This window comes from Myiozetetes cayanensis, unplaced genomic scaffold, assembly GCF_022539395.1.
Source record: "Myiozetetes cayanensis isolate MyiCay16 unplaced genomic scaffold, myiCay2020 scf1, whole genome shotgun sequence".
Lineage (NCBI taxonomy): Eukaryota > Metazoa > Chordata > Aves > Passeriformes > Tyrannidae > Myiozetetes > Myiozetetes cayanensis.
In genome coordinates this window covers 117161763-117184033 of record NW_026086604.1, presented here as the reverse complement: position 1 = coordinate 117184033, position 22271 = coordinate 117161763, and the positions used below count along the sequence as shown (strand labels likewise).

The following is a 22271-nucleotide window of genomic DNA, read 5'->3' as shown; positions in this document are numbered from 1 at the left end:
TCTCATGTGGACCTGCAAGAGATCCTAATCCCAGGGTAAAGCGATTGCTATCTCTAGACAGCATTAGCAGCATAATCTGCATGCAACTACTGGGATGAGAAGTATTTTCTAAAGTCAGTTAATACGAAATAATACTATAGTAACCTGGAGCATCGACTTCGACTTAATGGGTCCTGACTATAAGCTGCAAGTAAACGCTGTAGGCCATTGAAGAAGAAAGCACTACTATGTTGGCACACAAGCCCATCTGAAAAAGACCAAGGGAAAGAATCTTTTAGGGATAAAGCTGCAAACAGGCCACTAAAATCTGGCCCTAATGCTATGCACAAAGATTCTTCATTTTCAATGACAGGACAGGATTAAAATTACCGCTATTTCTCACTAAGGTTTCTAGACCAAGAATTTTCCAAATTATTATTCAGTTTGTGAAATAACTTGTTCACAGTGCAGATGTACATTAATATCCATCAGGCAACACCCAAATACCTAAAAACACAAGTGGAGATGTGTGCCAATAACAGCTAGTAAACAGACAGATCTGATGGGGACAGTTCAGGCACGCTGCTTTCTCTTCCTCTTCACTGCCACAGAGTAACACCTGCCAATTTCTAGAGAGCTGAGTATACTTCTCCATTTAGTGTTTTGTCTGAAGTCCAACAATGCAGTCAGGACATACAAAAATACCCCAAAGACTTGATGTGTTAGGTCTTGAAAGATGGAAATAACAAAGCATAACATGAAAAGTTTTTTCCAACCTTTAACTTCTCCACATTTCTTTGTACTCCTTGGCATTCACAAACATATTAAGTACTAGAAAGCTAAGTCTCAATTCTTTCCCCCTCCTTCAGAATATCACTCAATGTGTAACTGACGCTAAACACCAAGTTATTTGTATTCAAATAAACTATAACCAAAAAAGGCATCTGTATTCATACTAGTCAGCTACATGTTATCATATTAACTCTGTCTTGGTCTTAACATTTTCTCAAGGAACAAACTCCCCCAGACAGCTAGGGTTGTTTAGGAATCAAACTTTTTTTCTTTGTAGTTACAGCATAGTCAGTCTTACAGCAAAAACTTACAGGTAACAACAAATTACAGACATTTCTAAAAGGTAAATAATTCCCTTAGGTAAACAACATATCTGGCAAAAAGGGATTGAAGAGAACCACACAGATAATGTCAGAACTGCCCAACTGAAAAGCAGAAGGGCATGCAGTTGTTTAAAAAAGGATCAGACAGATTTATAATCCACCCACAATACACTTTTTCTGCTGTTTTTATTCCCAGGCTGACAAGTTAAAAACTCGTATAAAACAGGACTAATACTTTGGCTGGGAAGCAAGAATCCTTGTCTTCTCCATTATATTGTTCAGTATCAGCTACCTGGATCTTCCTACTTTCCGTTCACAGTAGAATTTTGATGAAAATTTTGGTTTCTAGTACATAGTCAAACCCTGCCTTAGTTTTCAGTTGAAAATTAAAAAGATGGCTAGTTATTGCTCCTCACCTGCACTCACCAAGAAAATAAATAATTCTCGCAATGCCAATTAGAATAATTTTTAGAGGGGATTGTAAAAACCCCAAGATTTTCCCACATAAAATGGGATGCCCTCACATTCTAATCCTAGGTTTTTTAGGGAACCATTCAACAATAGTAACTATCAGTTACGGTTTTGTTTTCAAAACAATGATTTTATGCTTCTGCTCTCCTCAGTCCACTTCCCTGCTCTATATTATTTCTTATGAGAAATTAATTACTCAAGAGATTAATAGCCAGCAACTTTCAAGAATAGACAAATATTACCCACATTCTTCAACCGCTATAAAACCAGATGAAAGCTGTTTTCTCTTGATTAAGAAATCCTATATTCCCCCCTTCATACACTCCTTTTTAATTAATGAAAAAGCAGCAAAACTGCTTAATGACAACCAGTTTTCCCACAAAAGAAACAAATGGAGGCTGAAAAGATGCGACTACCTGCAACTTTAAGAAAGAAGTTAAAATGACCACTGTACCATATCCCAGGAAAGCTCAGTTTCTCCAGGTCTAACACAAAAGCATACTCCCAAACCCTAAAAATATTCATAAAATAACATACATTTCTGTAATGTAATCAAACAACAACAAAAAAAGCCCACAATACTGTACATATAGCAAAGAAAAGTAACTTGTAGCAACAAAGGTACAAACTGGTGACTGAGATTGCAAACAAAGAGACAACATGCCCAATATGAGGAAAACTGTTAACGAAGACTTACCTCCAGAAACTGGGGCATCCATGAAAACAGCTCCCATTTTTTCAACAGCTTTGGCTAATTCTTTTGAAACTGCTGGGTCAATAGTACTGGAATCTATTAGCAATGAGCCTTTCTTCACTTTCCTAAAATAAAGATGATTTGTTGTTGCTGTTGTTGTTGTTATTATTAAGTATTTGTTTCACAGGACACCTGTAACTATTACCATGGCACTGGCTTTCCTCAGCATGATAAATTTATAGACACTTTGTGGTACCCACAGAAACACAAAGTTTTAAACCCTATTGAGCAAGATCCACTCAGTATTTATACTGCTGACTGCACAGTGACACTTTTGACTGTCACTCAAAGCCTAATAATATCTGAACACTATTATAAAAAACTACACAAAAAGGGTGCACAAGGAAAACCTGCCATGATACAAGTTTGAACAGACTTTATACAGACCATCTAAGATACATTCTAAGCAACTGAACTAAATCTTGATTCACCCTAAAATTTAATATATAGCAATACAACATTGTTTTTATATATACAATATCTTAAGTTCTTAGCAAAATAGTCTGATTTCATTCTTTTAATCATTGCTACTCTTTATTCCACATAAAGACCATAACTAAGACCACAAAAGCCCAAAGAAAATTTGAAGTGAAGCATGGAGAAAAATCTTGTTTTCCCTAGGATAGCTAGTAAATTTAGGCAGAAGAACTGTAGAACACAGGAAATTGATATGTGATTAAAAAAATACAATTAAATTTTTAGATTAAAAAAAAAAAAATTTAATGCTCTCCACAATAAAAAAATTGAGAGTAGCTGTTTTACCCCTCTTTCCATTGAATTACACCACGATTTCAAGTTCACTTGACCAGCATTCACCATGAAATCAAAAAACGTAATTTTTCAGTCATAAAAAGGTGGCCCATTTTTTGGACCCATGCACATGACAGATGAAGAGTTTCACTGCACCTTGCGTGCTGCTGGTAGTACAGTGATTTTCATTTAATTGGAACTAGATAGGTTCTGGAAATAGTCTCTCAATATATAAATACAGTTGTGGACCCCACTGGAGCTCCAGACTCAAACCGTGCTCTATATATAAAACTTGTCCCTTTCCATGGGAAGTGTGACCTGCTGCAGGTAGTTTGAACACATGCAATGAAAACCATAGTGCAGATAAAGTACTCCATTGTGCTCAGAAGGAGGAGCAGTGGAGGCTCCTTGGTAACACTGTGGGATGACCAAGTTAATCCTTAAACACCTCACGGTATCAATGTTTTCTTTAGCAAAGCTTAAAAAGCTTTAGAAAATTAAGAAAGTCAATTCAGCCAGCAAGGACCAGGTCTTGAGTGTCACTCAGAGGGACAACCACTATTGCCAAATTATACTTCCTTCTCTTAATACAGAGGCTGAGAAACTGCAGCAGCATAGGACTGCTTTCTACAGCCTCTGTTCCCTGCAGGATTTTCCTCATCTACGTACTTAAAAGATTAACCAGCTGTACCATGTCAGTAAGTACTGCCAATTGTTCTTCAAACCACTGTCATCCTGGATAGTTCTCCTGCAGCCATTTGCTTGGCTTTGTAGGACTGATCCAATTACCCATCTTCCCTGAAGGGTCTAAGCTATGGATACTTAGATCTGCTCAGTCCTACTTTGAGAGGAATTAAACTACAAACCAGAAAGGGAAGGAAGCAACTATTATTCCTATATAGCAACAACAACAGAAATCCCTCTCCTCCACTTAATTTTCTTATCAATGCATCTTAATATTGTACAATCAGTACCTAAAAAGACATCATCAGTTTCTGGCAATCTACTGTACTTTTGTTTTCTGTATGTTTCTTCCTTTACATTATTAACCTTGATAACTGTAAGATGCTACATGATCCTCAGAGGTATCCAGTAGCCTCAGTCAGCCTGCCAGGAGTAACGCACACATGGCCAGAACAGACTTTTAAATATTATTTATTTTTTGATTTGGCAAGTACGAAAACTCTGAGCAATAGATTTCTGCAAACTATGCATTTAAGGTTTAGTGGAAATCCCTCCACAAAAGTTAAAACCCATTGTTTCACATTAAACAAACTCGTTAGCTATTTTCTTGTGTAATAAATAGACAAGAGTAAAAATCAATATAAAGTCTTGTCAGCTTTCTATGTTAATATACTTTAATACCATAAGACACAATGACATCTCTTCAGAACATTTAATTTATAGGACTTCAAGTAGAAGAAAAAATGAGCAAATAATTGTTGTCAGAAAATATTCTAGTTATACTTGTCTATAGTACATTACATTAGGGCAAAAGAAACATGCAACTGGAAAGGCAGATAGTAGTCAGTTAAATTGCCTCAAACACACATAATTTATTATGCTACTGAAAATAAAATTAAGACTTCAGCCAAAAGCCATTCAAAAGCAAGCACTGTATAAGAGAACTCATATAATTAGAAATATCAATAGTGACAGAACAGAGAACATGGAATTAAGTGCCCTGAAGGCACAGCAAGAGTTACAACAACAGTATAATAATGGCCAGTCTTCGCGAGCGAAGATCTGGGGAAGGTCTTTCCACCTTCCAGCCTGCGCATTGGATTTTTTTAGGTGAGACACAGTGTGCGCGGAACTGAGCCCACCCTTTAATCCTAAGGTTCATCTGCCGGGGCCAAGCGAGCTTGGACGGTGGCAGCGAGGTCCTTAGGACGTAGGTGGGTTGCCTTTAAGGGCTAACGAGCCCCACCTGCCCGGGACAACAACAGTGATCATCTGATAAACATGATACAGCCTTAAGTAGGAGTGGGAATTCTCCAAACTACAAAAAAGTCTTACTTTAGAATTCCATTTGCTCCTGTGTAAACTTCTGTCACATGGGGACTAGAAGGCAGCATGGTAATAATTCTGTCTGCTCGTTCTGCTACATCTGCTGGGGATTCTGTTACCTTTTAAAGGGAAAAAAAATATGTAAGCTTACACTTCCTGAAAAATAGATGTCAGACATGTTTGCTGAATTTGTTCGTAGTATTCACAGGTCACAGCTTAGCTAAGTAAAAAATTAAAACACTAGAAAAATTGGTCTTCTAATGAAAATGTTGGTTAATTGTATCCAGTAATAGAAAAATAAAATAAAAATGAAAAAGATTTACTGTCATGGAAACTCCTCCACAACATCTGCCAAGGGGGATACTTGCATCCCATCAACCTATTCATGAATCTTCAATTCCCTAAAAACCTTGCATCTAAACAAAATACTGCTCTACAATGTTTCTAAGGAGGAAAATATGAAGGATCACAGAAATCTCACTTTTTCCCTTATCTTATATACGATATTGGAAGAGAGGAAGACTGAGGAAAAAAAGAAAAAAATTACTTAATGTGCCTCTGAGGCTCACCTTAAAAAAAAAGATCAGATTAACTGCTGTTTCTCACAATATTACAGTTGGCATTTTTTAAAAAGGAAAATTATCAGCTCAAGTATTCTTCACAAAAGAAGATCTGAACAATTTTCAAAATATAGTATTAGGCATTGGTTGCTAAATAAACAAACCTAGATTAAAAGGTATTTTACCTTTCCCAGATCACTTTCAGAGAAATATTGACAGCTAAAGCTGAATTGCACTCAGAAGATATTTACTACTAAGACTTTTGGCCAGTACTGGTTTGAAATAATTCTTTAAAAAAATGCATTCTTAACACATTCATAGATTAGGGAAAACAGCAACAAAAAGTACAGTTAATTCTTTTATCTTTAGTCCACAAGGATCAATTCTGATTTCAGTCATTCAGGTAGTTTTACAGAAAGGACTTAAATTCTAAGCAGGAAGTAAGATGAGCAGAAAGTACATTTTGTTTGTGAATAGGACTTGTAGTATTTATTTTCCAGCTATTGTTGCTGAATGATGAGAAGCAACCTTAGTATCTCAATGATCTGTTCTGCTACGTATGTTATATGCCTTGAGTTTTTAACTTTAAGAAATGTCTTAAAATTTTACATACAGTTCTTACTGTGAATAAATTAGAATTTCCATATCACATGACTCTAGGAATAAAAAATTGCAGCTGAACAGCTACCTGAAATTATGGAGACTTTCCACAGTGCAGACATATCAACAAATCATTGAGCCTATTTCACCGTTCCCTATCTATTTATAAATACAGGTATTTGTTATAATTTTTGTTAGTTTTGACAGTAAAGACCCTAATGTAAATGTATTTTCTTTTTATATACACTGCATTTATGAGGTCTCAGAATCAAAGAAAGCATGCTATATACACATTTGTAAGGAATGTTGAATAAGGACTTCTGGGATACAGCATGAGAAACTTCTGGATTTGTATTTATAAGTAAAAGAAGGGAAGACTGTATATAGTCACTGAACAAAGCTCTTGGAAAAAAAGAAAGGTACATAAACTGGCATAGATGGGACTTAGAAACACACAGATTTTGTTTTGAAAGACTAAGTTAATACTGCATAAAACATCTGGTATACCACAGAGTTAAAAAAGGAAACATGCTCTAAAGAACAAAGGTTAGGAGGAATAAATGAGGCAATTATAAGAGCAAAGCTTTTCTATTTGATTAGTTAATTTTATTACTTGCCTCCCTGGAGACCGGAGAGCCTATCTCTTTATATAGGAGTATGACACCCATGTCTTTAGTTTCGAGGATCTCTGGTTCAGTTCAGTCCCAAAGTGTATTATCAGAGGAGGAGAGAGGCAATGTGTGATTGGACCCTGAATTTATATGTCTTCTTATTTGAAACTATTATCTCCAATATTCTTAGGGGTTTGTAATTTATCAGCTGAAGAGTCAGTGGTCCATTTGCATCTTTCAACCAGAAATTGAAAAACATACTATACTGGGCACACAGTTGAAAAACTACGCCAGTCTCAAATTTCTACTTGGTTACATAGATAGAATATAGTTGGGTTAAAATATAGCTGGGTTTTGACTACAGTTTTTAACAGTTCTTAAGGAACACATATACACTGACATGGTCAGTAGTCTCCTACACAGAAACTAATTTGTTCTATCCAGGTCTTTCAAAATACTAACATGCCTTTAACATGAAGAAAATGAGATTAGAAACACATACAGATTAGGACAGTACTTCCATACCTTACAAAAGAAAATCTTTCTGCTACCTTGAAGAAAATAGCAAAACAAAGTGTGAATTAAAAGTTGGAATTGCCGTTCTTGGCTTTTTGATACTGTTAACAAATATGAATTTTATTTTCTGAGGAAATCTACCTACCTGGTTCAATAAGCAGCATACAAAACTTTTATTTTATTTGGGACTTCCTGTCTCAGAAATAAAGCTGAATGATTTGAAAGGTATTGCAAAGCATTAAGCATTCAAAATCACTAAAAATGTGCACAATTTTAAAAAAGATACCAAATACTAATTGTTCATTACCAACACAGACCATGCTGACTCAGAGTAGTAGCCCACCGAGTTCCGTACATGTTCCGATACTTGTTTGCTTAGTTCAACCAAACTTTTGCAGTATGCAACTGGATAGGGGAAACTTCGCTTGATACTGGTCATTGGTTTTGCCCTTCAATATGTGCATCTGTTTATATTTGTTTCAAAATGCATCCCTATTTTTTATTTATTTTTGCAGTAAGTTAATTAATAATTCTGTTTGCCTCAAATGCTATTCTTACCAAAGAAAGCTCTATTTTTATGACGCTTTATGCATCAGATGGCTTCAGTAACACTCTCAATCTTCTAAATCTGAGATAAGATTCAAAGACATGTAAACTGTAGTAAAGTAACTGTGTGACAGTTACTCCACTGTGTGAGAAAAAAATTGATAAGCATGATAAATACTATAATTATGACGAAGGGGAAAGACAATAAGTAGAGTGTAGAAGCAGCCTATTTGCTCGCAGTCCTGTTCAGTATTTTCCCTTGTTTGTAGCCTTCCAGCTTTCTCCAAGTTTCACCCCAAGTGGTTCCATATGCTCCTCCTCAGCCAGTTTTGCTTTTACTGTTCACCATTACTGGGAGGGTGGCTGCTTCCTGATATATACTACCTCCCAGTTCTTTTAATTCAGAGGCTAAAGAAAGGGGAGTCATAGATTATGCAGATTTATGGTCCAATATCCCTCATCCTCCATATACCTTGGTAGCAGCACTGGCCTTAAACAATGGACATTTGACTAGATTTACTGTCTCTTGGGGTCATTTCACCTCTGCAACACTCCTGATGATTTTACCCTACCAGCCAGACCAAAGAGAAAGCAGCCCTTAGAGCTCAATGTTCCCTCTACAGCAGTTTCTACAAGGCCCCATGGACCCACAAGTTTTCAGCTCCTGAAAAAAGTGTTGGGGTAGGATTTACACCTATAGATCAAGAAGAGAAAGTTACATTCACATATTTTCCTGAAGTGTGTTTTATTTGTATTTAAGCCTACCCATGTATTCTCTTGGTGATTAACAAGTTAAAACATACTTTTGACTTTATTTTAAAAAGCATTACAGTTCACGTTTATTATCATATGTTAAGTCTTGCAGTAAATGCCAAGGATTCCATTATAAGGGTAAAAAGCTATCAAAATGGGTAGCCACAGCAAAGAGATCCTACTGCAGAACACACGAATTAAAAATACAACCAATTGTTCAAAACAGACTCCCATTTGCCCAGTCTCTTACTCAAAGACAGGTCTGTTTCACGCCTGAGGGTCTCGGCTGCTTTAACAAAAAAAAACCCAGGAGCTAGGAAAAGAAGCTGAAAAGCTTACTTTCCCACTTAAGGCCAAGATTCTGTAATTATTCAAGGGGAGCTGAAATTAATTACTAATGGGTGTGTTCTATCATTTTATCTTTCATGAATCTTGATGTTACCTCATTATTTAAAACAGCCGTAATTAGCTCCTGCAGTTTAGACTTTCAAGGCACACAGTTCCTCTATCTAGATCTACCTACAATTTCCTTGCCACTGCTGGAAAATTCCCTCCTATCCTTTGGACTGTTACATCAGAGTATTATTTTTGCATTGCACTCCTTACGTGAGCATGTTCTTTTGTTCCAGTGTTTTATGCACCTACCCATCTGCCCACAACTGTCTAAACCGTTACAGCTTTGAAGTATGTCAAAACAATTCAAATGTGTTTCAGACACTTAGAAATGACCCAGCCACCTGAGAGACTGAATGGGGTTACAGGAATATTAACAGATCAACAAAAGGAATAGGACTAGCTGGAAAAGGGCCAAGATTTTTCAGGGTATATGGCAGGAAGGCAAACCTCCTTAATGTAATCAATTTCCTTCCCTCCTTTTTCCTTTTCATTCCTTCCTCTTCTCTCACTGTATCCTTCCTTACCTTGAAGAGAATAAGCACTTAAATAATTAGATTTTTCCCCTGCCCCTGAGGACTGCACCTTGAAGCAGCAGGAAAGCTCATATGTCCCTATAACCCTTATAGCTATGCCAGCAGGAACTTTTAACTAGGGTCATTTAACCTGAAAAGGTCAAAGTAGGAACCAGATGAAAAGCAGCCCACTGGCCATCTAGACCTGGGGGAGAAGGAAGCAGGAGAAAGGAGAAGGCCATCAACCTACTCTCATAAAAAGGGGAGGGAAAAAAGAGCCAGAGAAGTTTGCCAAAGTAGCAATTCTGGCTAACAGCAGGAAAATTACTTAGGGTAGAATCGTATCTTTGCTCCAACTGAAACCTTACGGACTCAGATTATATCCATTGTGCTGTTTTAGTTCTGACTGTGATCTTAATCAAGAAAACAAACGTGGATGATTTAATTGCGTTGCATGCAAGAACCATTCAACACAGTTATTATTGGAATAAAGGAAGTTTATTACTTTACCTGAGCACCCAAGTCTTGAAATTCTTTGCAAGCTTCTGGGAACACATCGTATGCAATAACTGGATATCCGTGTTTTATCAGGTTTTTTGCCATTGGATTTCCCATGTTACCCAGCCCAACAAATCCAACTGGAGTTTTGGAAGCCATAGTCCTAGAACACACTGATTTAAAAAAAAAATAAAGATCATTATATTTGTATTTTAGAGTAATGCATAACAATAATGTAATAAAAGCTACCATGTAATCTGTTTTAAATTATTTCAACGGCTTTATGCTTAAAAATGGTGGAAATGTGAATATTATTCTACACAGTTTAAATCATAAATTATAGTTCACATTGGCCCACAAATACCATCCCAGAATGATTTTTCTACATATCAAACAAAATTATTGTAATTAGGAAAATGTGGGTGTTTCAAAACATATAGTAATAAAGCTGAGCTCTAAGAAGAGCTCACAGACTTAAAATACGCAGGATTCTCTGTATTTTATTAGGTGTCTAAATCCTAAATTGGATATGGAAAATCCAATTTTATATATATTTTACAGGCTCTGTATTTACAACTTCGCTTGCAGCCTTGGGATATAGCACCTGTTCTCTAGAAATGGACCAAGGTTGCCTCTTTATTTCATGCAGTTCCACACAGATAACTGGATTCTTCTGATCCTACCATCAGATACAAGTCACTAACCTAAAGACGAAAACCTCCATCCTAAATCATGGCAAATTCTTTGAGCCACATAATCACAGTTTAAATACTGAAAAATAGAACAAAATATAGTATAACAACAAAATCACGAAGTCTTTGCAGGAGTAACCTCTGTATTCTATTTACCATACCATAGACAACAGGTTAGCAAAGGCATACGGAGCTTTTGGTAAACTCCATAAAAGAGTGTGGCAAAGCAAACACCTGAAGAAAAGTACTAAGATCAGTGTTTACAGAGCCATTGTACTGTCTACTCTTTTATATGGATCTGAATCGTGGCTCATTTACCGCCACCGCCGGCGTCTCTTAGAACGCTTCCATCAGTGCTGCCTCTGTACAATCCTAAACATCCACTGGTCTGACTATGTGACCAACATGTCTGTCCTTGAACAGGCAGCAGTCACGAGCATTGAGAACACAGCTGTGCTGGGCAGGGCACGTCTCCAGGACGCAGGACTACCGCCCCCCTAAGATTGTGCTCTATGGGGAACTTGCCACTGGCTGCCGCAAGAGAGGAGTCCTGAAGGACTGCCTGAAACAATCCCTCAGCCTTGGCTATATTGATCATCACAATTGGTCTACTCTGGCCTCCAATCAGGAGGCCTGGAGACACACCATCTATAACACTGCTGCTGCTTTTGAGAACACACGCAGGATCACTCTCGAGGAGAAAAGACAACGCAGAAAGAATCGCGTCTTGTCGATATCACCTGGGGAGTCTTTCTGCTGTGCCTTCTGCAACCAGACTTGTCTATCTCACAATGGCCTTTTTAGCCATCAGCGTGCTTGTAGCAAGCGTGGGTAGAGCCCTTCTCAAATCTTCGTTCGCGAAGCCTAGCCATGATACTATTCTACTAAGACAGAACTATGAAGCATAACCTCCAATCTGTGAAAAGTACCACAGTTCCAGTCAGCTACCTTTTACAAGTAGTTAGTGAGTATCAAATGATGGACAGTAGCAGCACTGCAGGCATTTGTCTACCGCAATCATTGTCTCTTACTCTAAATCCAAAGGCAGCACAATTTGACAGTGACTAGATTTCTTTGCCAATTACATAAAATACTTTCTCCTTTACGACAAAGGAAAAAGTTATGCAGAATAAACACTAAAGTGTGGCAACTAAGCAACTAGAAACAAGGCTAACTAACTAGAGTTCCTGTAACTCTGAGGAGCATGTACAGAAAATGTGCCTAAGCTGGATCGAGACTCTTAAGAGGTCTCAATGCTTAGCAGAGAATCCTCTCTAGGCCAATAACACTTGATTAATCATTTTAAAGTCTTTCTGACTTTAAGCTCCTTCTTAGCCAGCAATAGTCATGCTCTTTCATCTGCAGCACTATTTTGAAAGTGCCACATTTAATAAATCAGGTTTGTTGAGAGAATTTTGGTCTGAAAGTTTCCACAGATGCCTGCAGCAATTACATAGCTAGAGAAGTAGCACTATTTAAAATAAATCTGAACTGGGAAAATGCTTAGTGAAAACTGAGATAAGTCAGGAAGAGAGCACATTACTTTCTGAAGAAGTACTCCAGTCAAATCTAGCGAGCAAAGAAACAAAGAGCCTAAACCAGCAGCATCAGCCATAGTAACCATCTTGGAGTCTTCTTCTCATTGTTTCTGGGACAGTCTTCCCCAGTCCCTCACACTAATTTAAAACTGCACCTTTTGTTAGCCCACAGTGTCCCACTTCCCAAGGAGGTCCAAGCTCTGGTTTAAGCATCTGTCTTTCTCTAGCCCTTAATACCAGTGGATCTTATTTACCTTGACTTCAGCAAAGCTTTCAGAACAGCCTCCTCTCATATCTCAGTAGCCAAATGAGGAAAGTATGGACTTGACTGCAAGACTGCCTGAAGGAAGAAATACTGTCTGGACTGTTGGGCTTAAATAATAGTGATCAGTGGTCCAAGACTATCAACAATCGGTTACACATGATGTACCTCATGGGTCAATACTGGGTCTGTTTAAAAATGTCATCAATGATTGATGATAGGACATTAGCACCCTCAGCAGCATCATGTGTGACACCAAACTGGGGGGAATGGCTGAAAAACTGCAGGGCAAGGCTACCATTCAGAAAGACTGGAGAAATGGGCCTCACGCAGTTCAACAAAGACAAATGCATGTCCTGTACTTGGGGCAGGAGACGTCATTGCAGACTGAGGATGGGCTAAACAGCTGGCAGCTCTGCAGAACCTGTGGAAATCGAGCATGAGTCAGTAGTGCATCCTTGCAGGAAAAGGTTAATGACGTTCTGCCCTACATTAGCAAGAGCATACCCAAGAAGTCAAAGAAACCAGTGATTCCTCTCCAACAGCACAATACATGAGAGATGTGGTCAAATTGCAGACAATCCAGCAAACATCAAGTAACATGACCGACGAGCTGGAGAATATGGCCTATGAGCAGACGCTGAGGGAACTGTCTTGGCTGAACTTGGAGAAGTGAAGACTAATTGCAGTTTTCTATCACCATGGGGTGGGAGGGAAGAAGAGTTATAGAGCAAATGAAGCCAGATTCTTCACAGATATGCACAACAATAGGACATGGGGCAACGGCCAAAAGTTGCAAGAAAGGAAATTCTGGTTAGAAATAAGAAAAGCATCCCTCCTGTGGAAAAAGGTTCTGCTTTGGAACACACAGTGCAGAGAAGCTGTGGAACCTCCATCCTTGAAGCAACCTTAGAACACCCTGAGCAATCTGATCTAGCTTTAAAGACAGCCTTGCCCACAAACTTCAGTTTTCTTCATTTCTGCAAATTCCAAGTGACTTCACCAGAGGGATAAATCTGGCTACCATATCTAGGCTCATTGTTGTAGACTCTTCACTTTTATCCCGATCTCTTCTTTTCTCACACCACCTCATGGACATCTAACCATCACTTCAAACTAAACATCTTCAGATAATTTTTTTGGTTTTGCTATCTGTCCTGACACCAGCAGTGATATCTGTCACTCACAGCCTAGAAGAGCCATCCACAATCTGCTTAAATCTCACTGATTCATCCCTTATCATATCTGAGATCTCAGTTACTTCAGAACCTGATCATCTGCCTCAACAGTCATAATCTTGCCTTGAAATAGAAATGTTGGGAATTGAGAAAGATATTTTGCCCATGCCATTTTCTGTCACTCCTTCTCTGCATCCTGCCTGCCTTTTCTCTATCATGTCACGTATGACTGCTTTGCTATGATGACTTTTCATGGCTATCATCATATCTAAATATTAAGCCATCAACTGGTAATTGGACTGTAGTGACAGGCTTATTGCCAACGTGCATTTCTGTTATGTCTCTAAGGTAAATAAATATCCATGAAACTAATGCATTCTTCTACTGTAAGGCCTCCTTTAAAACAGTCATTTTGCAATATCCCCAGGCATGGCAACAGTTAGGTTGGGATAGGAGGTGACATATCCTGACCAGTACTATTAGTTTTCTGTCACTGTATTCTATTATTTCCCCTTTTGTCTGTCTCTGTTGATTTTCTCTAGTAGTCCAATTTCCCAGTCAGTTTTTGACTTCTTAGTTTGGTTTAACTCTTCACAGCCCAGTGTTAAATTAGCCACTTTAAAGTCATATAATTTGATTAACAGCTTTGAAAAATCTCCAGATCCCCAGCCACTCAACCACAAGAAAACTGCTTTAAAGCACCGATGAAATTAGCTCACAGACCTAACAGAGCTTATTTCAAGTACATTTGAATCAACTGCCTTTAGAATTATGGCATATTTTTTAATAACTACTTAAGACAGTGGGGTTTTGCCAAACACAGGATGTTTTAGAAGACAAGATTTTTCACATTTTCATATTAGATGAGCCTTCACAGGTGCTTTCACACGGTGATGTCCAGCTTGAATATCTAGACACTTTTAAACATCTGATACATGGCACAAGCCCAGTTTTGAAATAACTGTATAATTCAAACACGTAAGGATTGATATTCTGCAAACCCACATACACGTATGCTTAACTAATCCCATCAATTGGATAGGCATTTGCAGAAACTGTCCCTGTGGTATTGAGTCTATTTTACTTCAACCGTAAAATCTACAATAACCTGCTGCAATCACACGGCTGGAAAAACGCCCAGTCCACATCTAAATTCTAACAGAGGGCAGAACATCAGAAGTAGGAGCAATAGAATCTACTTTTAAAATAATCATTGATACCATGTGCAACTAATTCTCCTTCACTGGGAAGAGAATTAGCAATATAGGTTACTCTACAGATCAAGTTAATTATGAGCAAAACCAGCTACAGCTACACCGAATCCAAAGAATTTGGGCTTTTCCCAGGAGATTCTTCATTATTCTCTTGAGGGAATATATACCTGCCAAACTCATGCCTATGAAGACTTCATTGATGAGGATGACCAATTACAACCCTGTAACCACAACTGGGGCTTACAGACAACATAGATAAAGATGTTTTGCTTTGAAAAATCAGACTATAATAGAAACACCTGATCTAATCTGCAATTCCAGAATTCTTAATTTTACATGAATTTTTTATTTAAAAATTATTCAAAATTATTATCAAATTATTTTTAAAAATCAGCAAGAGTTTATGAGTCTACAAATGAATTTTCTTGAACAAAATAGAAATGTCTGCATTTAATTTTACACTGTCTCCCAAAGTAACGACTCCTTCAGTTTCAAGAAAGAATTCCAGCTCCAATGGTGCCCTGATTTCACTACAAATACTAGACTGCACAAACACTATAATATGCAGTACTGAGGACATCTCTTTGTATTCAAACAAAAAGAAACTAATAGCTGGGTAGGACCACAGACAGCAGAACTGGAAAAGGTCCAATATATTTGTACTCTGAGGGAAAGAACAGCCTAAGTGGCCAAGAACAGGACTGAGAAACAAGCAACTTTCAAAATGTAATTTCAACTATATTACTTGATTCTTGGGCTTGTAAAATCTACTTTGAATCATGTTCACCAAATGGCACAGGAGGTAACAGCCCACACTGGCCTGTCCCATAAGAATTTCCTAATCAGAGCAGTTGCAGTTCACATTAATATTCTTGATCTCTCTGGATCAGTGAAACTTGACCTCTTTTCCAAGCTAGTAGGTAAGATTTAACAGGATCAGGGGAAGATGCCCAGAGGAAGCTCAGCTATGAAGTTGGTGGTTATGCTTAGGGCTTTACAAGAAAGTACATCTGAAGTCACTTGACAAGGAGAAGGAAACATGATGACAATATGAGCCACTAAATGAAAGATTTTCCCATTGATTTAGCATCTGAAGTTCTGGTACAAGCACAACAGAAAACATCACTCCTTTTCTGCTTCCTGCTTTGAAATAAAGGATCAGAGAAAGCTTCTGTGTCTTGTGCAGACTTCTCTATGGAAACTCATAAAGCCTCTACTGAACCAGATCCTGCAGGAAACTAGATAAAGAAATATAGAAGTTTGAGAGGCCAGCTGCACATAGGTAGAATCTTTCTGCTCCTAGAAGCTTTGCCAATGGAATTTAAATTGCTTCAGGGTCACTGGCTTTTAAAGGTTATGCAATGATTTTGAGAACTGCACTCTGCCAAAATAATAATTTAAGAAGATTACAATACTCTAAATTTGGCCAGCTTTACATTGAAACATCCCACTTGCTTTTCCTTTTCTCTGGAAAGGTCTACTGATCAAAACCAGACATGACATCTTGTAACAGTCAGAGTCTTCTTACCTCATTTTTCTTATCTGTAGCTATACTTCACTAAATGTTTGCTAATACATTAAACAGGAAACATTATAGTAAGTACTTTTCATCTAAAAAGAATATCAAGTGTACACTTGATCCCTTAATTAAGTAATGTGCTGGACTTCAGAGCAGCAGATCTTTCTGTCATCATCCTTGCTTAGTAATTAATGTTCCTTTGCACCGGAGCATGGAGTCATTCAACAGTTCAAACACAGCTCTTGCATCAGCAAAACTACTATTTAACTACTAACTGAATGGGTCCCTACCACTCATCCAAAACTACTTGTAAGGACGTTTGTATTCTCTAGCAGGATACTGTCTTTGACGAGCAGCTCCCTCAGCTGATGAATCTTCATTCACCAAAAAATCTCCCTTTCTCAGCCACCATAATTCATTAACACCCTCTTCATCACCCCTAGCAGTCCTCAGGAAGGGGATTCCACGTCCGTCAAAAACATATTTTTAAGTAAGATCATAGAAATCCCCTCCATGAAGCACCTTTGTCAGTGACTGCCAGGGGCAGACCACAAGACTACACAGTCTCTATCCAACTTGCTAATACACATACATATCCAAGAGGGTCCTCTAAAATCTTCCCTCAGCTTTTTATTTTCTTCCCAGATAATTTAGCAGTCTCTGGTACAAACATACAAAGGAAACAATCCACCATGGTCTGCACTAGCTGCGAAGAGCGACTGACAAGGTAACCAAAGAGCATTCAAGAGGAGAATGAAGACAGCCCACTCAATAACCAAGCTGTGGTGTGACAGCTTTCTGAGCTGGCAGATTTCCTTCATTAGGATGGGATTTTCACTCAGAAGGACAGTTGATGAAATCACTACTCAAGAGATAACATTCAGACTAAAACTAAAGAAAAGGATGACAAACCTAATAAACGCATTAGAGATGGGAAAACCTTGGCATATAACTAAGCAGTAGAGCTTAGCAGTAAAGAAGGTTTAATGCTTAGACCTTCATCCCATAAACACTTCTCAGAGTCAAGAGTACTTTCAGCATAGTCACTACTAAGTAAGTCATACCTCAAACTCTGTGGGTGAAATTCTATGGAAGTTTCTTGGGAGAGTCACAATTTCTCCTTAGACTTCATCACAGTTTCTTGCTTAGGTCTTACAGCAAAGACAAAGTGTATTTTTCAACTTTAAGGGCCAGTCTTGGGTTGCTTTTCACACCTATGCTCACCACCAAGAAACAAGATCCCCACCATCTGCTCTACATTAAACACGACCATTGAAATATTGACAAGACAGCATATTTCAAAGCTCTTACAGAAATATCTTACAGCTATCATGCACTGAAAGTTCAAAATACATTGAAAGCTACTGCTTTCAATTGTGGTATCACAAAAGGTACTAAATACATACAGGTGTCCTGTATTTAACTTTACTTGCCCTTGACCAATATGCCTGCTGCACCTGAGCTGTTACACCACAGCTGCAACCATAAAAAAATAGCATTACTGTGAAAGAGACAGTGAAGCAAAAACAGCACTGAAAGCTAGTGGCAAAATTAAGCATCAAATGCCTTCCATTCATCAGTTTAAATTTTTTTAAGTTATTTAGTTAAAAGGAATTGAGTAATACCTGAAACACTTTGTTAAGTGTCAAGATTTCAGAACCATATACCATTTAAAAGAATCTATTTCTTCCACTTTGCTACTTGAAACACCTTCATCTATGTAAGCCTAACTATAAACTGACATACACGAGCAACAGACAGCTATCAAAATGACACTGAAAAGACTGCTGAAGGTTTATTTTTAATCATCTACTTTAGCAATTAAATTGCTTGGAAACAACTGTATGATTTTCAGGACTTGGGAAAAGGTCTATGTTCACAGTTCTGCAAATACAGTCTTTCTTCACTTGCACCAAGAGGACATCTACAGTGTTTGCTCCTTCCACTGCACATGAACCAACCACAGGTGAGGATCAGTGCCTGCGGAGCTGAAACGGGAGGGAGTGCCGCTGGATTTATCTTCAGTTTAAGGAAAATACGCCTCGGATGCAGTGACCGAGAGGGCTGAACAGCCCAAATCTAGGTAACAACAAACATGTCACTGGTGCCACAGGAAGCATTTGTGGGCTCTGATGATTTCCAGGCACGCTATTCTAAGCAAATGACTGAAAACATTTATTAAGTCAAGCCACTCCGTAGCTCCGAGGCGGGCCCAAGTAACGCGGCAGCGGGAGCGCGCCGCGCCAGCCGTGACCCCCGGGGGGTCCCTCACCGGGGACCCCGCACGGCGAGGCTGCCGGGGAGCTGCACCGGGCCCGCCGCGCTCGGAGGGCCCGCGGCCGCCAAGGGCAGCGCAGCAGCTGCGCTCCCCGGCCGAGCACCGGGAGAGGCCCGGCCTTTCCCCGCCTGGCCGGCCGGCAGAGCGGGGCCGCTAGAGCCGAGGGTTGAGGCAGGTCCTTACCCATCACCCGGCGGTGCCAGCGCCACCAGCCCGCAGGTCGCCCGCGCACCACCGCCGCGGCCATGCTGCGCCCCCGCCCGAGTGACCTCCGGCCGCCGCCGCCTGCCCCGCCACCGCCCGCGCGCCGCGAGCGGCAGCCGCCAGAGCCAATCACAGCCGCGCCTCCTCGGGGCCCAGCCAATGGGAGCGCGAGGCGTCCTCCCCGCGGGCGGCCGGCCCCGCCCAGCGGCCGGGCCCGGAGCGCGGGGAGGGGCGGGGCGGGGCAGGGCGGGGGCCGGGCCGGTGCAGGGCCAGCTCATTGGGGCGGTGGGACAGCGGATCCCGCTGCCGGCGGCTCCCTCCGGGTAGGTGTTCTCTTACAGCTCTGCTACTTGTCCGCGCCTGCCCGCTACGCCTTCCTTTTCCTGCTTCACCCCCGGGAGGCACGTTTGGCTGAACGGGGAGAGGAACGGAGCGCCGGTTTTTTGGCGGACACGGCTCCTGGTGCGAGACGGCGCCCTCGGGGCGAAGGAAAAAACCGCCTTGCGCTGTTTTGCCGAGTTAGGTTGCATGTAATAGTTGGCGCTTATTGGGGATTGGAACTAGATGATCTTCAAGGTCCCCTTCCAACCCAACTCATTCTATGAGTCTATGACTGGCTTCGTCGCCGTGGTGGGTTTACCCTGGCTGGGCGCCAGGCGCCCACCAGAGATGCTTTGTCACTGCCCCTCTCAGCTGGACAGGGGGGAGAAAATAAGAAAAGTCGAGATAAGGACAGGGAGAGATCCCTCAGCAATCACCGGTTTGGGCAAAAGAGGCTCAACTTGGGAAAACTATTTATTACCAATCATGTTAAAGTAGGGTAATGAGAAATAAAAACAAAGTTCTAAAAACCTCCTCCCCACCCCTCCCTTCTTCCTGGGCTCAATTTCACTCCCGGTTTCTCTATCACCTCCTCCCTCAACAGCACAGGGGGCTGGAAAATAGGGGCTGTGGTGAGTTCATCACACACTGTCTCTGTTGCTTCTTCCTCCTCCGGTGGAGGACTCCTCACACTCTTCCATTGCTTCCATCAGACTCCTTTGGGCATGTCCACCTGAACCAGCATGAGGTCCTCCATGGGCCTGCAGGTGGATCTCTGCTTCACTGTGGCCCTCCATGGGCTGCAGGGGGACAGCCTGTCTCACCAGGGCCTTCACCACGGGCTGCAATGGGAATCTACCTACCCTTGTAGACTCCCACTATGAAAACTTTGCCATGCAAACCCAATACAATCGTGCCCAGAGTGCAATTCCCAAAGGCCTAACACAGGGTTATCAACATCAATACAATTTGTATTTGAACAAGGTAGCTAGAGATGTGCTGCTTATCCACAGCCTAGTGTCTGACAGGGCTTGGAGACCTTGCTGGCAGTTCTGAGAGAGCTTCAGGTGCTTCAGGGGTGTGAGGGAGCAGATCAGGTCTGAGGGAGGCCAGGCTGGAGGCAGGTGAATGCTGACTTCTCAAAGCAAGGCTTCACCTCCAGTCCTGCAATAGCCATGTTCATCTCTTGGCTTTCCTATCAATACCATAATATATATTTTTATATTTACCCATATAAAGTAATAGGTTTTACAGTTAAATTAACTCAGCACAACATAAAGGAATTTTTGGGCAGTGAAGACGGCTGTGGTGATACAGTAGCTTTACTGTGTTGTGTGTGCTACTGCTCATACCTTCACTCAGTTGCTTCTTTCTCTCGTCGCCTCTCAGATGATCACTGAGACAGAATATGACTTGAGAAGGAAAAACAAGATCCCTGCATTTAAAGAAATGGAAAGAGACACGCAAAACCAGAAACCCTTTTATGCACTAGCGCTCTGCATAACATCTGAAGCCTCAAAGACTCATACATACCAATATTTTTGTAAGCTCACTTGTCTCTTCCTCTGTGCCATTGAAGAGTGCCAAGTCAGTGAAGCTACTGAGCTGTGTTTACCTTTCTCCTTAGTGGTGATGAGGCTGACAACCATCCTGACCCCAAGTATTTTTTGTGATGGGAAGAGGTGTGACTCCTCATTGAGGCAGCTGTGCTGGCAGAAATTTATACTTAGGTATAGTCCAAATAAGGTTTTTGGAAGTCATTAAAACCCAAATTTTACATGTAATCACACAGAACTTTGAAAACACATGGCGTTTTTCCTTCCAGCCTGATTCTTCACTGCCTTACATTTTCAGAGTCATTGACCCCTTTACCAGTTTGTTCTAGATTCCTATCAAGTCTGAACTGAGTTAGAAAAGTGATTAATTTTATTTTTTGGTGGGGAGGGCATTAAGAGTAGCTAAGTGGATCAAGTGAAGCCTAACGCTGTACTCAGTGTGGTTCTTGGATTCATATTTTTAACTCTCATAAGATGCAGCTTTACCTTTATAGCTGCATCTAGACCTTTCTCATGTCTAAGGGTTTTATCTATGTAAGTATAAATAAAGCATTCTTTGTTTAAAAGGTATATGAGGAGAATTTGATTTTGTACCAGCATAATAAAAATATACTATAATCACTTCCAAACAAACTATGAGAAACTGGGAAGAGTCCTATTGATTAAAAAAATAGGAGATTTAACCTTATATTACTTTGCCAACACACCTCTCAATAAACTGTATTGTTACAGACATGACCACTGCTGCCTTACTATAGTTTTTACATTGCTTTTGTACAGAACATGCTTTGAGCAGATAAATAAAATTCCTGAGATTAGGAAGGAATCTCTGCTCACATCATTAACATTGATAGAACTGACATTAGTAGTTTAGTATCTCTAAGGTAGTGAAGATGAGAAGGAAGCTTTTGTGGGACTAGATGGTGAAGGACCACCATGCTGCAGAGCATTTGCAGAAGGGAGAAAATTATATCAATAGTGTTTCTATGTTTTTATTTCTCCAAAACGTCTTCTAAGCATTAGTAGGCTTATAGTAAACTTAGCACCTTTTGTTGAAAATAACTTTGCATTCATAGAAGTTTATCTCACTATAAATTAAGACTTCCTAGTCAATTTTGGCTTGTGTGTTTATTTCTTTGCCAACCTAATCCCATTCTTCCCACACAAAATGAAGGGAAAAAAAAGCTTTGTTTACTTCAAAATACATTTGTTTAAGTAAATAGCCATAACAGCTTTTACTTACATTAAAATGCAGGAAAAAATGTTGGTTATTTTTTCAACAAAGTAGTATGATCTCCTAACTCACACCTAGTAGTGTGTTTCATGAAGATTTGATGACTTCTGCAATTGTTAACTAGTTAAAATGCAAATAAACTATTATTTGTATAGCTTAGTTCTACAAATCATTGTTTTTTTCCTTGTGTTAAGAATGATACAT

The 22271-nt window shown here is 39.8% G+C and overlaps 1 protein-coding gene across 1 annotated transcript in view; it reads right to left on the bottom strand.

Annotated features, from left to right (window-relative positions):
- HIBADH (3-hydroxyisobutyrate dehydrogenase) overlaps positions 1 to 19054 on the bottom strand; it is an 85835-nt gene extending 66781 nt beyond the window's left edge. The window contains exons 1-4 of the mRNA XM_050322433.1: positions 18936 to 19054; positions 10084 to 10244; positions 5089 to 5198; positions 2263 to 2384 (exon numbers count right to left, since the gene is read on the bottom strand). Coding sequence (XP_050178390.1) covers positions 2263 to 2384; positions 5089 to 5198; positions 10084 to 10244; positions 18936 to 18999 — 457 coding nt within the window. The 5' untranslated portion in view covers positions 19000 to 19054. The remainder of the gene's footprint in view (positions 1 to 2262; positions 2385 to 5088; positions 5199 to 10083; positions 10245 to 18935) is intronic.
- Between the last annotated feature and the right edge of the window lie 3217 nt (positions 19055 to 22271).